The following is a 12,650-nucleotide window of genomic DNA, read 5'->3' as shown; positions in this document are numbered from 1 at the left end:
CCACTTTGTTTAGAGTCCCTTTGTGAATCTTATTTTGTTCATGTTTTGGCCTTTTTCAACGATTTTGGCATCCGGATTACAGTTTTGTTTACGCTTTGGTATTCTATTTATTTATTTATTAATTTTAGAATTATTTTTTTCATATACTTTTGAAATTTCGACCTACTTTCCCTGATCCAGTGGTATTGTCGATAAAAAAGGATGAATAATTTGGACATAAATATTTAAAGACTTTACATAACAAATTAGGACAGCTCTGACACTGACCTAATAACCGAGATAACCGAACCAAACCTAATTGAGACCTCAGTCATTACAGTCAAACGCTTTGAAGTATATCTATCAAAGCGGGCAGAATCGTGTGCCTGCCTTTGTTATGGAGGCATCAAAACTCAGGGGAACGGATTCATTCACCAGTCAACAAACCTAACAAACATTTCCATTCCCCCGTAAGTGTGATATACTCGGACAGAACCGGAATGTGCTAACATGTATTTATAACTATCATAACAGCTCCTATTCTGTATTAGTGCAGTATACAGCTATCTAAAGCGTGCACGTGAACGACCTAAATAAAAATCAATTTACTTTGCCGCAGACCGCTTAATCTAGTGGCTCTTTGGCCAATCACCGTTGCGGGGTTTATAGAGTGCGGTGCCAAACTGTTCACCACCGGTCCCCCTCTCCCCTCAGTAAAGTGTGATAAGATATCATCCAGCACTTACCACTTCTCCCAAAGGCAGGCTACTACAAATTGGTAAATTATAAATTCTGATTCTATCACATCTTGTTTTGAATAAGGTGTTACATATACAAATGAAACGAGCTTAGGTGGCACACTCCATAGAGACGCATACCTTACAGACAGTACATTCTGAATTATGTAGCGAGCGTTAAAAAAATTATATATATTAACTTTGAAAATAGCAGTAAGCATGAACGTTTGTTACTAAAAAAGGATCTCTATGTCAAATAACCACGGTATGTTTGCATACAGCTGACGAGAGCTGAACTATTTTCTGAAAAAAAGCGTGATAATTTTTGGTCAGCATCTTAAATAGTAAATGCTATTCCAGGGCCCTTTGTCTAAAGGCTTCCAAAACATAAACTCATCAATATAAATATGCAATTCTGGAAATTATAGTCATCGCTAATGAACAGACATCAGTGAATTACGTTGTATCATATCGCAAAAACGAAAAGACTGACGGAACCGCATAGATTTTAAAATAAAAGGAAACGCATTATAAAACCAAGCCTGGTTCTCAGGAGGAGTAATCGTTTCCTCCACCACCAGCGGTACCCGTCATAATAGCTCCAATCATCATCGAGCACCTAAACTTTGGGATAGATGGTCGGATATTAACATCTCAAAATGCCTCTTTTGCAACAGTAGTGAGCATACATATAAAAATGATTTGAATATCGATAATTATAGTACCGATATTATATTATAATCGGAAAATAAATTATCAAATTGTACCGGTATTATGAGTGCATGTACCGATAAGTATCGGTATTATAGTATCGACCTATATTGGTTAGCATGTATCGATATGTATCGGTATTATAGTATCGACCTATATTGGTAAGCATGTACCGATACATATCGGCCATGATGTATCGATATACATATAAATCAGTCTTCTGTATTTATATATCAGTGTTAATGCCGTCAACATTAACATCAACCTGTCGCATAACTATGTTATATTTAAATTAGTGATGTTTACTGCAAAACCTGATCCATTACGCATATTATTTGAATAGCAATCAATCAAAAAAAACATTAAAACACTCTTTCTCAACCCTCACGCTTTCCGATTGGTCATTGGGTTGTTTTTAAATGTTGCGATTGAATCTCTGATAAATTATGACTTATGTTTCAAACGTTTGTTCTCAGGAATAAACGAATTATCAAACTGATTCCATACAGAAAAATATCAGATTCACTCCATGTGACGTTAGTATTTGATTACAAATCATTTAGAAAAATATAACCTAAATCATAGCATCATAAATCAGAAGCTCGAAACCGCGCCATGCATATTTACTACACGACATCAAATGGTTACTGCCATGTTAAAATCTACCATTGAGCAGTGCTTGACACAAAGGATTGAAATAATTGTACAGTAACGCCGGGAAAGCACACCAAACATTGAAGATACAACCAACATTCTCCATATAGTAGGAGTATTCAGACAAAAGGGATTTGGAAATGATAAAAAATGAATGGGAAATACAGAGCTATAGCGTCTTGCTTACTTAAGATCGTGGCCTTTATTCTTCATAATTAATTTTATAGAAGCTAGGGTTGTTGGTTCGGCGGCGATGGTGCGGCGGGCGTAGTCCTACGGTCATACATAATGTAGTCAGGTTTCAATTTTCTATCTCCGTTACTAGCACAGGACGAATGCCTGACATTCAGTCAATGGGTCCTATATCTGTCTTTTCATACCATACACATGAAAAGAAATGTTTACATTCAGTCCGTGAGGCAGATAAATTATTCCATTTTTGCGGTTGAGAAATTCAGCAGCTATTTTTGTCCGTTTTCATATAATTTCTTAGATAGGCCGGAGCTATCTATATCAGACATAAGGGCCGAAGACCTGTGGGCCTGATATAAGTCGAGAGTCAATCTAGGCAGTAGTTTTATATTTTTGAAAAATCATATTACACACAATTTATCCTCTGTAATTGATGTTGATGCATGAATGTATTACAAACATAGGATAAATACAAAATCCGACGATGTTATTTTCTCTAGTGATGTTTTCTATACTATTGGTAAGCACACCTAATACACCGACGTCAACTTCTGCAAACTTCACTTCTATTTTCCTTTTCTTTTCTAATAATTTATTGTGTTTATCATATTTGGTTAATTCCATAATTATGTTTGCTTTTGGGTCCCACAACTTTTTCCGCAATAACATTTTTTAAAGACGATCAAATTATCAATGCATTTACATGGCTTCCCTTGTAAAAGAACAAAAGAGTCAGAGCAGGTGTTCCGGAAGGGTAAGCGCCTTTAGCTTCATTGACGATAACTGTCATCTCATTATTGGTCTAATCGAAGCAATGACACGTAGTCTAAGCGCAAACCCGGATAGGAACAAAGAAACGGCAACACCGAAGCAACTGCGACACGTAAAAACCGTATGTTCGGGAAGCAGGGATGTTACTTTCAAAAAAGGAAAGTTCACTATCATAAAAATCTAAGTCGTTATTCTTTTCGATCAGCTAGGTAGTATGCCTTCGATGTTCGTAAAGGGATACTTAGATCACTAATAATTATAAATGTAGAATGTAAACACAGGTGATAGGCAAAATAGCTGTCTGCTCATATCATTTATCAATATTTATTTCGAAATTATAATCAAATCACTCCGGCTATATCGGACACTCTTTAATGGTCACACAATATAGAAAACTAATTCCACTAGACGGTAAAATGTTTTTCTATAGATATTCGGATAACAAAGATTAGAAACTCACAAATTAAGGTCGCATCTTCCAGTTCAACAATCAAAAGTAGCAATCAATCACACCAAGCACCAGCAAACTTAACAGGCAATAATCATTGTACAAAGTCCTTTTATCTTAAAGGAATTGCCTTCCACTATTCCAGATTTCACGGGTCTTCACACGATAGAGAGATACGGTTTTCGGGGTATAAAGGTTACTGCATCATGGATGGAAACAATCAATGGAGATCATAAGGGGCTACACACAATTATAGTTAATGTGATATATACGAGACAGGCTGAACATTTCTCCCTGGCAATCGTTCATATTGGTATGGCAACAGTCCCACTGAACGCCTAAACAGCTCTCTCTAAAATCCCACTGTATGCAAATATATCATGATTGCATGAGACTATCACTGGTTAATTGGCAAAATGTCAAGGAAAGCGAAGATACTGTCAAACATTTTACATTTTTAATCACCTGCAATGTTCCCGTAAATTCCTACGTTGCAAATTGCCAGTTTTAAACTGTATAAAGCAATCCCACCATTGTCCCCATTTATCGTTACTTCCGGTGATGCGATTCTAACTTAATTGTCTTTGAAAAGTAGCTCTGGTGCTACTAATATAATAGTCTAGTATGCAGGCTGCCGATGACCCATATACGATTGTTGATAATGCGTATGTTCTTTTATTGCACGAGTTATTTACTCTACTAAAATCTTGTTGAAAGTTTGAAACTCTACACAATTGAGGAAATCGAAGAGAAATTGGATGCTTCATCTTTATTTTATATACTGTGCTACCTTATACATGATACCTGTGATTTGTGTTATAGTTAAGGCTGTATGTTACCTTACATATTATAGTTGTAATTTGTGTTAGGCGGATCATACGTAAACTTCCTGATATTTGAAAAGGAAATATAAGGGTGATCATTGGGAATTCCTTTAAAGATAAGTAACATATTATGTTTTATGTGAAAAAAAGTTTTGAAAATGGTGTAGAAGGGGACAATTCTCTTTTGTGTCAATGAAAATCATGTAAAAAAACATCCAGAGTAAAGCAACTGGTGGTTATTTCACAAGACAGTAGATATTTTATCGACTTTACCGGCACAGCTTGTACATCACTAGACTAGAAGATGTTGTGATGATATATTAGTCAGGGAAGTCCGGAACCAGCTCCAGAAAAGACTACACTTCATTAACAGATTTCCCTTCTTCATTCTTTTCATTCATTTATCAAGAATGTAAAATATCATTAAGAACAACAGTCGATTATGAAATATTTGGAAACATATTTTTTTCTAAATAACATATATGTCAACGTCATGTTTGGGATGTTTGAGTTATCTACATTTCAACATATCTAATGCTTTCAGGATCGGCTATGTTGAAACATGTCAGCATAGCGTCTGATTTCCACGACGATCATGACAAGCCGTATAGATTTGTGTAAGTTGTAAAGTGTTTCTTGTCACATTTACAGGGGGGAATCATTTTACGTCAAAAGCCACTGAAAATTGGCGTTGTTCCATTGCGCGGTTTTCCACTGCAAACTCCTTAGTACTGGTTCTGCATCTGTTATTGATTGGACAGCATCAAAACGATATGTTGCAAGAGCGCGTATCAAAACCACAGGTTTCTGTTTTTTATCTTTATGTTTTGCACGTTCAAACATCTGCCTGTCTGAAAGGGTATGACAATTTTCACTTTCTTGTCAGTCGCTCAGCATTTCAATTCCAACACAAGTGAGGGATTATATTTCTTCAGTATCTGCAGTTATGGCGATGTTTTTGTTAGAAACCTGACTTTCGACTGATCCCATCGCCAACAAATGGAGTGTACCAGCTACATCGTTATACATGCAGTTCAATTTATTTTGTTAAAACGCACAGTAAATAAATGAGACGTATATCAATTTTAAATTACAAATTCCGGGCCAATTATTCAAAGCCTGGTTTAGGATTTCCGTGCCGCTATCAAATATTATAACTTAGCTTTGAAAGGCTTTCTGTGGAATTGACTAAAACTTTAACAAATTATTTATCAAAAGAAAACCGTACCATTCATGAAACAAAAAAACAACAGTTGCGCTACAGTCATATCCAAAACGAAATATTCTTCGGAGGTTACTCTGTATATATGAAAATCTAGAGTGGTACTCTATAGTGTTTTGTCTGCAATGACACAGAGATCATTGAATCGTTAAGCAATGCAATATGCGTTTTTATATGCATCAATTGCCCGTTCAAACGAAATAAAAGTTAATCTGCATCACATTATTTGGTTGTGTGGTATAGATCATATTATTAACCTTGCCTTAAAGTGTACAATCAATATAAACAACCACAACACAATCTGTTTACGCTTGCGTTAAAGCTGCAGAATTAGCATGAAAGGTGATACCGGTTTGCCTTTACGCAACTATATATCGCGGGAAAAATTTAACCTAAAACTATTTCTTATCATTATCAATAGAGTTTTCCTGCCACTAATACAGAAAAAAATCTCCTTTTATGCAGGAGAGTGTTCCAGGCGAGAAAAACAGCTCCAAATGGAAATCCGCAACTATAACTGGTGCAATGGTTATCTTAACCTTCAATAACTCATCATAAGCAACATAATAACGCAAAAATGTATTATTCATCACTAAAATACATGTTTAAGGATTCAAAATGATAGTCAGGACACATACACAACAATTTTTACCGTTTTAAAGCATTTATTGAAAAATAAATTTAACGATCTGAATCAAGGGCTCCTTAAATTAACCAATTCGTTCACTTTGATATGTACATGTACGTGTCTTGTTGGCCGGTTTAGGTATCACACTACTATTGACTTTCATTATCACGATGACTGCCGACAGAAATTGTCAAGTTCACAAATTGACATTGACCTGAGTAAATATGAAGGTGGCGGCCTGTGCATGTTGATTATAAACATAACGTGACGTTCTGTAAATTATTAATTGATACTAGTTATCATTGGGGACTTGCTTTTGTATTTTTTACTTGGTGACACAAAGTGAACAAAATAAATCTGCTGCACCAATTGCAACATTTGGATCTCCATACATGTGTTTCTATTAGCTTCCTTACAATCTTTTTGTTTTCTAGTGCCTTCCGTGGCACTACTGCAATTTTGACTTCGGTGTTGAACGATCGCAAAAGTTAGGAAGGCAATGAGTTCTGACTATACAGAAGTCCTAAAAAATGAGTGTAGTTATTCCTGGATTACTATTTAGGATTTCGGATAAAGGCAACAACTTGTAAACCTGTTGTCAGTGTAATGTGACTGGGTGGAATCAAATTCTGGGTGTCTTTGGCATTTCTGTAAGGTAGCACCATAAAGTCGGCATCATTGCACAAACATATAATCTGCAACACACATACACACATGCACGCATACATGTCAACCACAGAGGCATGTCCTTGAATGACCTTAGCTGTTGATAGGACGGTAACCTATAAAACCAAAACTAGTTTCCTCAACTTGATTTCAAAGCAGACTTGTTCGCTGTGCCTAGCACTATGTTGGATTGGACACGTATCAAAAGACGGGTACCATATGTGCTGCTTGCAACACTTATTATTCCGTAGTGCCATGCTTCCCCTCTAGAGTCAGAAGAGATTCATGATATATTTTCTTTTGAATTCGTGTCGCTGCGGTAGGAGTTTTCTTCTCGTAACTACTTTACTAAATTATTTTTTTCGGTATTATCTTTTTTTTAAATTGTTATTTTCCTGTTAGTTGTTTTTTTGTTTAATTTTAGTTGTGTGATTTGTTGTTTCAATTGTTTGTTTGATTGTTTGTTTGTATATTTACTGTTTTCGGTTTCTTTTTTTTCTATTTTGACGACATTTCATCAGATATAAAAGAAACAATGACTAGTAAATTAAACCATCCGATTACAATTTGTCCTTCACAAAGCTGCTAAGCCACTATATTCGGCGGTGAACAAAAACGAACAATGTTGTGGTTTCTATAAAAATTCAATTGATATTATTTTTTTAATTGTGTAGTTATTATTATTTGTCACTGAACGAACATATTAAAAATATTGGCTTCTGTATGGTGGCATCGCAATGAATGTTCCTGAAGTGCAAACCTTAATTCGTGATTTGAAACTAAAATCGAGAAATAGTTTGATTCATATTTTTGTCACTTTCACAAACATCTTCTCATTATGCTTTTCGGAATATTTCAATTTCTTTAAATCTTTTTTCTACTATGAAAGTTCCATCAGACGTCATGCGTTACGTACATTAATTGTATGAGTCAGCCATTTTAATCATGGTTAATGACCGACATTTTAAATGTGTTAAATATTTAATAGGAATGTTTTTGGCAAGTTTGTAGAAATGTAGAATATCGCATGAGTGGAAAAGCAGATTTTTGAAAAAAAGGACAGAAACAATTTTGCGTGTGCTACATGTAGTTGCGCTCAACATTTAACGAAATGGAAATATATTAAGAATCCTCTTTTCCCATTACAATGTGTTTTGGTATGGACAAAAGGAGCATCAATTTAGTTGCGTCTTCGCTATCTTGGCAAGGACATGTGATTATTAAGCTACAATCGACTCTTTAATGAATCAACAAAATACAATCGACCTGGTGTACATTTAACTAGTGAACAATTGATGATACGTTAAATCCTATATTTAACCTACACATCACGAAAATAATTGGCGAATTTTAATGAAATTTGTTCAAATGAATATAAACATTTATCGATTAAAAAAAAAACAAGGTTCACAATATTTTTTAATGAAATGAATGTGGCAATTGAGCTTCCTATTTTGTAAAAGAACACTGGAATTTATAATGGGGTGCAGGAACCGCTTACTTCTTGGTGTCTTGGTGTCTTGGTGTTTTCTTAGTGCCTGTTTTTATGTAGTTTGATCCTTCTTTTTCGTTTTTAACGGATTTTGAGGTTTCGTTTCGCTCTTTTAGATTGACACTGTAGTGAATTCTTTAAGATTCTTATTCTTAGAAGGTATGGCATAGTATACAGTTTTATTACAATATCAACGAGGCCCCGATTCAAACCTATCAGTTTTTGGCTTTGGGGAATACCATCCATGCCATAGCTGTATCATCAACACCAAGTGAAGTTCGGTCGAATCCAGAATCTGTCCCATTCAAACAGGTTCTATTTTCAAAACAATAAGTTTTGTATTTTCATTCTTCTTAAAGGCATGAAATGTGTTAGAATAAGAATATATAGAATTGATTAAAATGCACGATATTTGAACAGAGAAATAATGAGTCCACTATGATATAATGCTTCTTCGCAGAGCTTGTTTAGCTGAATATTATCTGGTAATCATACAAGAGGGGACTCAATTGCGTGAAAAGAGGGACTACATTCTCATACGCATCACATATCCTTGCACTACTAGGCAGGTTTGTGGCAGATGTAAATTGGTCTCCCGTGCATAGCTATTGGAACGCACTGGTGTTGCCTAACCCGTCCTATTTGTTCTAGGATCGGGGATTAAGTAAATACTCATTAGAGTAGGTTTTATTGTACCTAAGTGTCGTTTTATTTCTATGGGAAAATCTTCTGGGTCCCATTTGTAAAACTAAACAGAGTTTATTTATTGAACAGCGTTTAAACACAATTAATTGATTCATTGTCAGGAACCAAGCCGGGCCTACTTGTGATGGTAAAAAAACTCTTGAAAGGCTGGGTTCAATGACAACAGATCCAAAGTGAATTATGATGCACACTGAATTATTCTATTCATCGTTTTAAATAGAATTCTGAAATAACATTTAAATGGTTTTCTTTTTAGAAATATTTTAACAATGTTTAACGCATGCCGGAAATAAAAACAAAAACAGTTTTCAATGTATAGTTATAGTTTCTGGCAGTGGTACGGGGCTTCTGAAGAAAGTATTTTGTAACACGTGGTACGGGGCTTCTTAAGAAAATATTTTGTAACATGTGGTACGGGGCTTCTTAAGAAAGTATTTTGTAACACGTGGTACGGGGCTACTTAAGAAAATATTTTGTAACATGTGGTACGGGGATCCTTAAGAAAGTATTTTGTAACATGTGGTACGGGGATCCTTAAGAAAGTATTTTGTAACATTTGGTACGGGGCTTCTTAAGAAAGTATTTTGTAACACGTATACAAAAGTATTTTACAAAATCTCGCTACTCATCCATACTTCCAATTCGCTAGGAAGAATCGATTTAGTTAAATGTTTAAACGCCATGGCATCTTGTGGAGATTGCTTAAAATCCTTGATAAATTGTTATTCCAAATCACTAGTTACCAGAATAATGATATATCATTTCGGTGGAGTACTCGATTGCAAATCCTGGCCTGGTACATTGGTATTGGGTTTCTGTCAATGGATGATGAATCGAACGTGTGATATCTACTTCTGAGCACATCCTAATATGCATCATTTATCCATTTAACCATTGCTATCTCGGTTCCTATACCCTTCTTAAACACATACATTGGATTGCACTACTTCACGGGGGTATATAAATAACAAACATGGTATTTCAGACCAGCGTAATTATGATTTATATCTCACTAAGACACATTCTGGTTTTGTGCTCATGGTACAAAATAAAGATGAATGTTGCAGGACTATTATTAACTTAGCTTGTATTGGTACCAGTAGTTTTAATAACGCGTTTTTAAATTGAACTCGATAACGGGTAGCTCCATCATTCAAAAAAAAAAAATCATTAAAACTGCGAATAGCACAATGCACTTTAGTAATTTCCGGCAGTTTTTCTAACAATAATAACATTTAAATACTTAAACTGAATAAATATTCAACAAAAATCATAAGTAGAAATAATTAGTACGCCATACATTCATGTTTGATCATAATAATAATGCAACTTCATCATACACACTGGAGGTCGTAAAGCTGTAGTTTCAAAAGTGCAGGACAAAAGTAGAACATATCTGAAAATAGCTAGAGTATCTGAAAATGTAGAAACGACTGCACCAAGGACCGGCACTGAGCCGATAACATTCTATATTATAATTCAGAAACTCTACTAAAATCTATAGATCATGTTGATATATGTTACACCTTTGTTGCTTATTTTAGTTTAGAATACATTAGTCCATTAAAAACCGTCACGGGATGAATTGTTTGTACGACATTTTAACGCTCCAAGAAATTCTTTCTTCTTTACAGGACATCTAGAGTTAAGTTAATATTCATCGATTTTTTTATCATTGAACAAATCTTCTGAAAACGTGATATTAATATCAATTATACATTATGAAATTAATGTTTTCGTTTTATTCATTTTGCAGGCAGACGCACTAACAAAAGAAAAGCGTGAAGGTAAGACTTACACGAGTTTATGTTTATTTGATATACTATTTAGTGTACAGTGAAGTATTCGTTTGACATATCCTTTCCTCAAATTGTAAAACTCCATATCTATTGTTATATCTTAGACCGTAAATGAGCAATTCACAAGTAGGCATTCATCGTACTTCCGATATAGTTATATATTTATATTTGATATACAGTGTTTGTATTAACGATTGTATATAAATAAAACACTGATAATTGGTTACTGACGACCTGCAGGCCCTGTTCCTTACACATAAACCAAAGACATTCGTCTCTCAAAATCGTAGAGAAAACATTTAGTTTAAATGAAAGGAAGACCATATGACGAGAGAAATGGACATTTTATAACATTAATTATCGATTTTATAATAACTGATATCTTCACTGCAGTAATAAAGGACAAGTTATCCCTTCACATGTGAAGATAAAACTTTAGTGTTGTCCTGTCTGAATGGCACTTTTTATTCACCGCGTCGATTTTCAGTTTCAAGTTCAGATGAAGCGACGGCAGAATGAGTGGTTGCTTTGGTACACTTTTGCAACACACAGTATGGTATTTAAATAGATACACAATTGATATCACGTTTGTTTGGAAATCTTACCAGATAACAGCAGCAAACGAAAGACTTTGTTTTAGTTAACAATGACGCTCTGCATTGTTGTCAAGCGTGACGTCATTAGAACCTGGTGTCAAATTTAAAACAAGCTACAAACTTCCACGCGGTTATATTGCATCGATATTTGCGTCGTGTTACTTTAAAATTGAAAATTTAATGGTTTTCCCGTCAAATACCATTATGTTTCACCCGTATGGCAAATCATAGCAATATTTTCACGAGTACGAAATATTGACATTCGGCCATAAACTAGTGAAATATATATCGTATTTAACGGGAAACCATCAAATATCCTCTCAATACGCTTAAGGATTCATTTTCAAGCTTCATTTTGCAATGTCAGGAAGTATATCTTTGAACTACTTGAATGTATAGCTTGTGCAATAACACACATTGTGACGTATCACGTAACAATGATATGACATCAGAAATCCACAATCAAAGACACCCATCCTATACTTACAGGGATCACGCCGAAAACAATGTCACACAAAAAGGCAATTTCTATATGTAGATAAGGACATTCAAATTCATCGGGAGTTGGAGCTTCGCCGCAAACAGATGTTTATAGCTGAGCGTTTCTTAATGACTGGCCTTGTTTCAGTCATTAAATTGTCATGTCGGGTGACTAATCCGTTCGTTGCACAGGGCTCTGACACATTTAACTTGAACTAATAGAAGTTTAACTATGATTAAAAGGATGGTACTCCATTGATTTTGTGACGAACATGATTCTGGAATCACATTTCTACCACGCGAGGAACGAAGACAGTATTAGACTGTATCTTAGTTGCCAGATAGCGCGTGCACATGTTCTGCACACCAACCACGTTATAATGAATTAATGCCACATTGCAAGGCCAGGTTAATTGGTGCATTTTCATGACGTCACTGGATTCTTTTAATATATTACGTCATATACGATGCCAATACTGCGAATGGTCGCACGCTTTATTGATGGTATAGCACTACGTTCGCGATGGAGGCCATCGTCCAGGGAAATTCCAAGAACAGCTAAAACTATTTATTATTTATAGTGACCTCCGGCAATCAATTAGATAGGGCAAGATCGGTCGTGTCTTAATGAAGCAGATGACGTAACCAAAGAATTAAGCGGTAAATGCCTCCCCAATGACCAATTAGTTTATGGGATTTTCTTTGTGTGACTTAAAGATTAGGTTGCATCAATATAAAACATTTAC

General features: G+C 35.1%; 1 protein-coding gene across 1 annotated transcript in view; it reads left to right on the top strand.

The window, feature by feature from the left end:
* LOC110447918 (calmodulin-like) overlaps positions 1 to 12,650 on the top strand; it is a 45,640-nt gene that overhangs the window by 13,595 nt on the left and 19,395 nt on the right. Inside the window, exon 2 of the mRNA XM_021493910.1 lies at positions 10,786 to 10,816. Coding sequence (XP_021349585.1) covers positions 10,786 to 10,816 — 31 coding nt within the window. The remainder of the gene's footprint in view (positions 1 to 10,785; positions 10,817 to 12,650) is intronic.

This window comes from Mizuhopecten yessoensis, unplaced genomic scaffold (assembly GCF_002113885.1).
Source record: "Mizuhopecten yessoensis strain PY_sf001 unplaced genomic scaffold, ASM211388v2 scaffold401, whole genome shotgun sequence".
In the NCBI taxonomy this organism is placed as follows: domain Eukaryota; kingdom Metazoa; phylum Mollusca; class Bivalvia; order Pectinida; family Pectinidae; genus Mizuhopecten; species Mizuhopecten yessoensis.
This window is presented reverse-complemented; position numbering and strand designations above follow the sequence as displayed.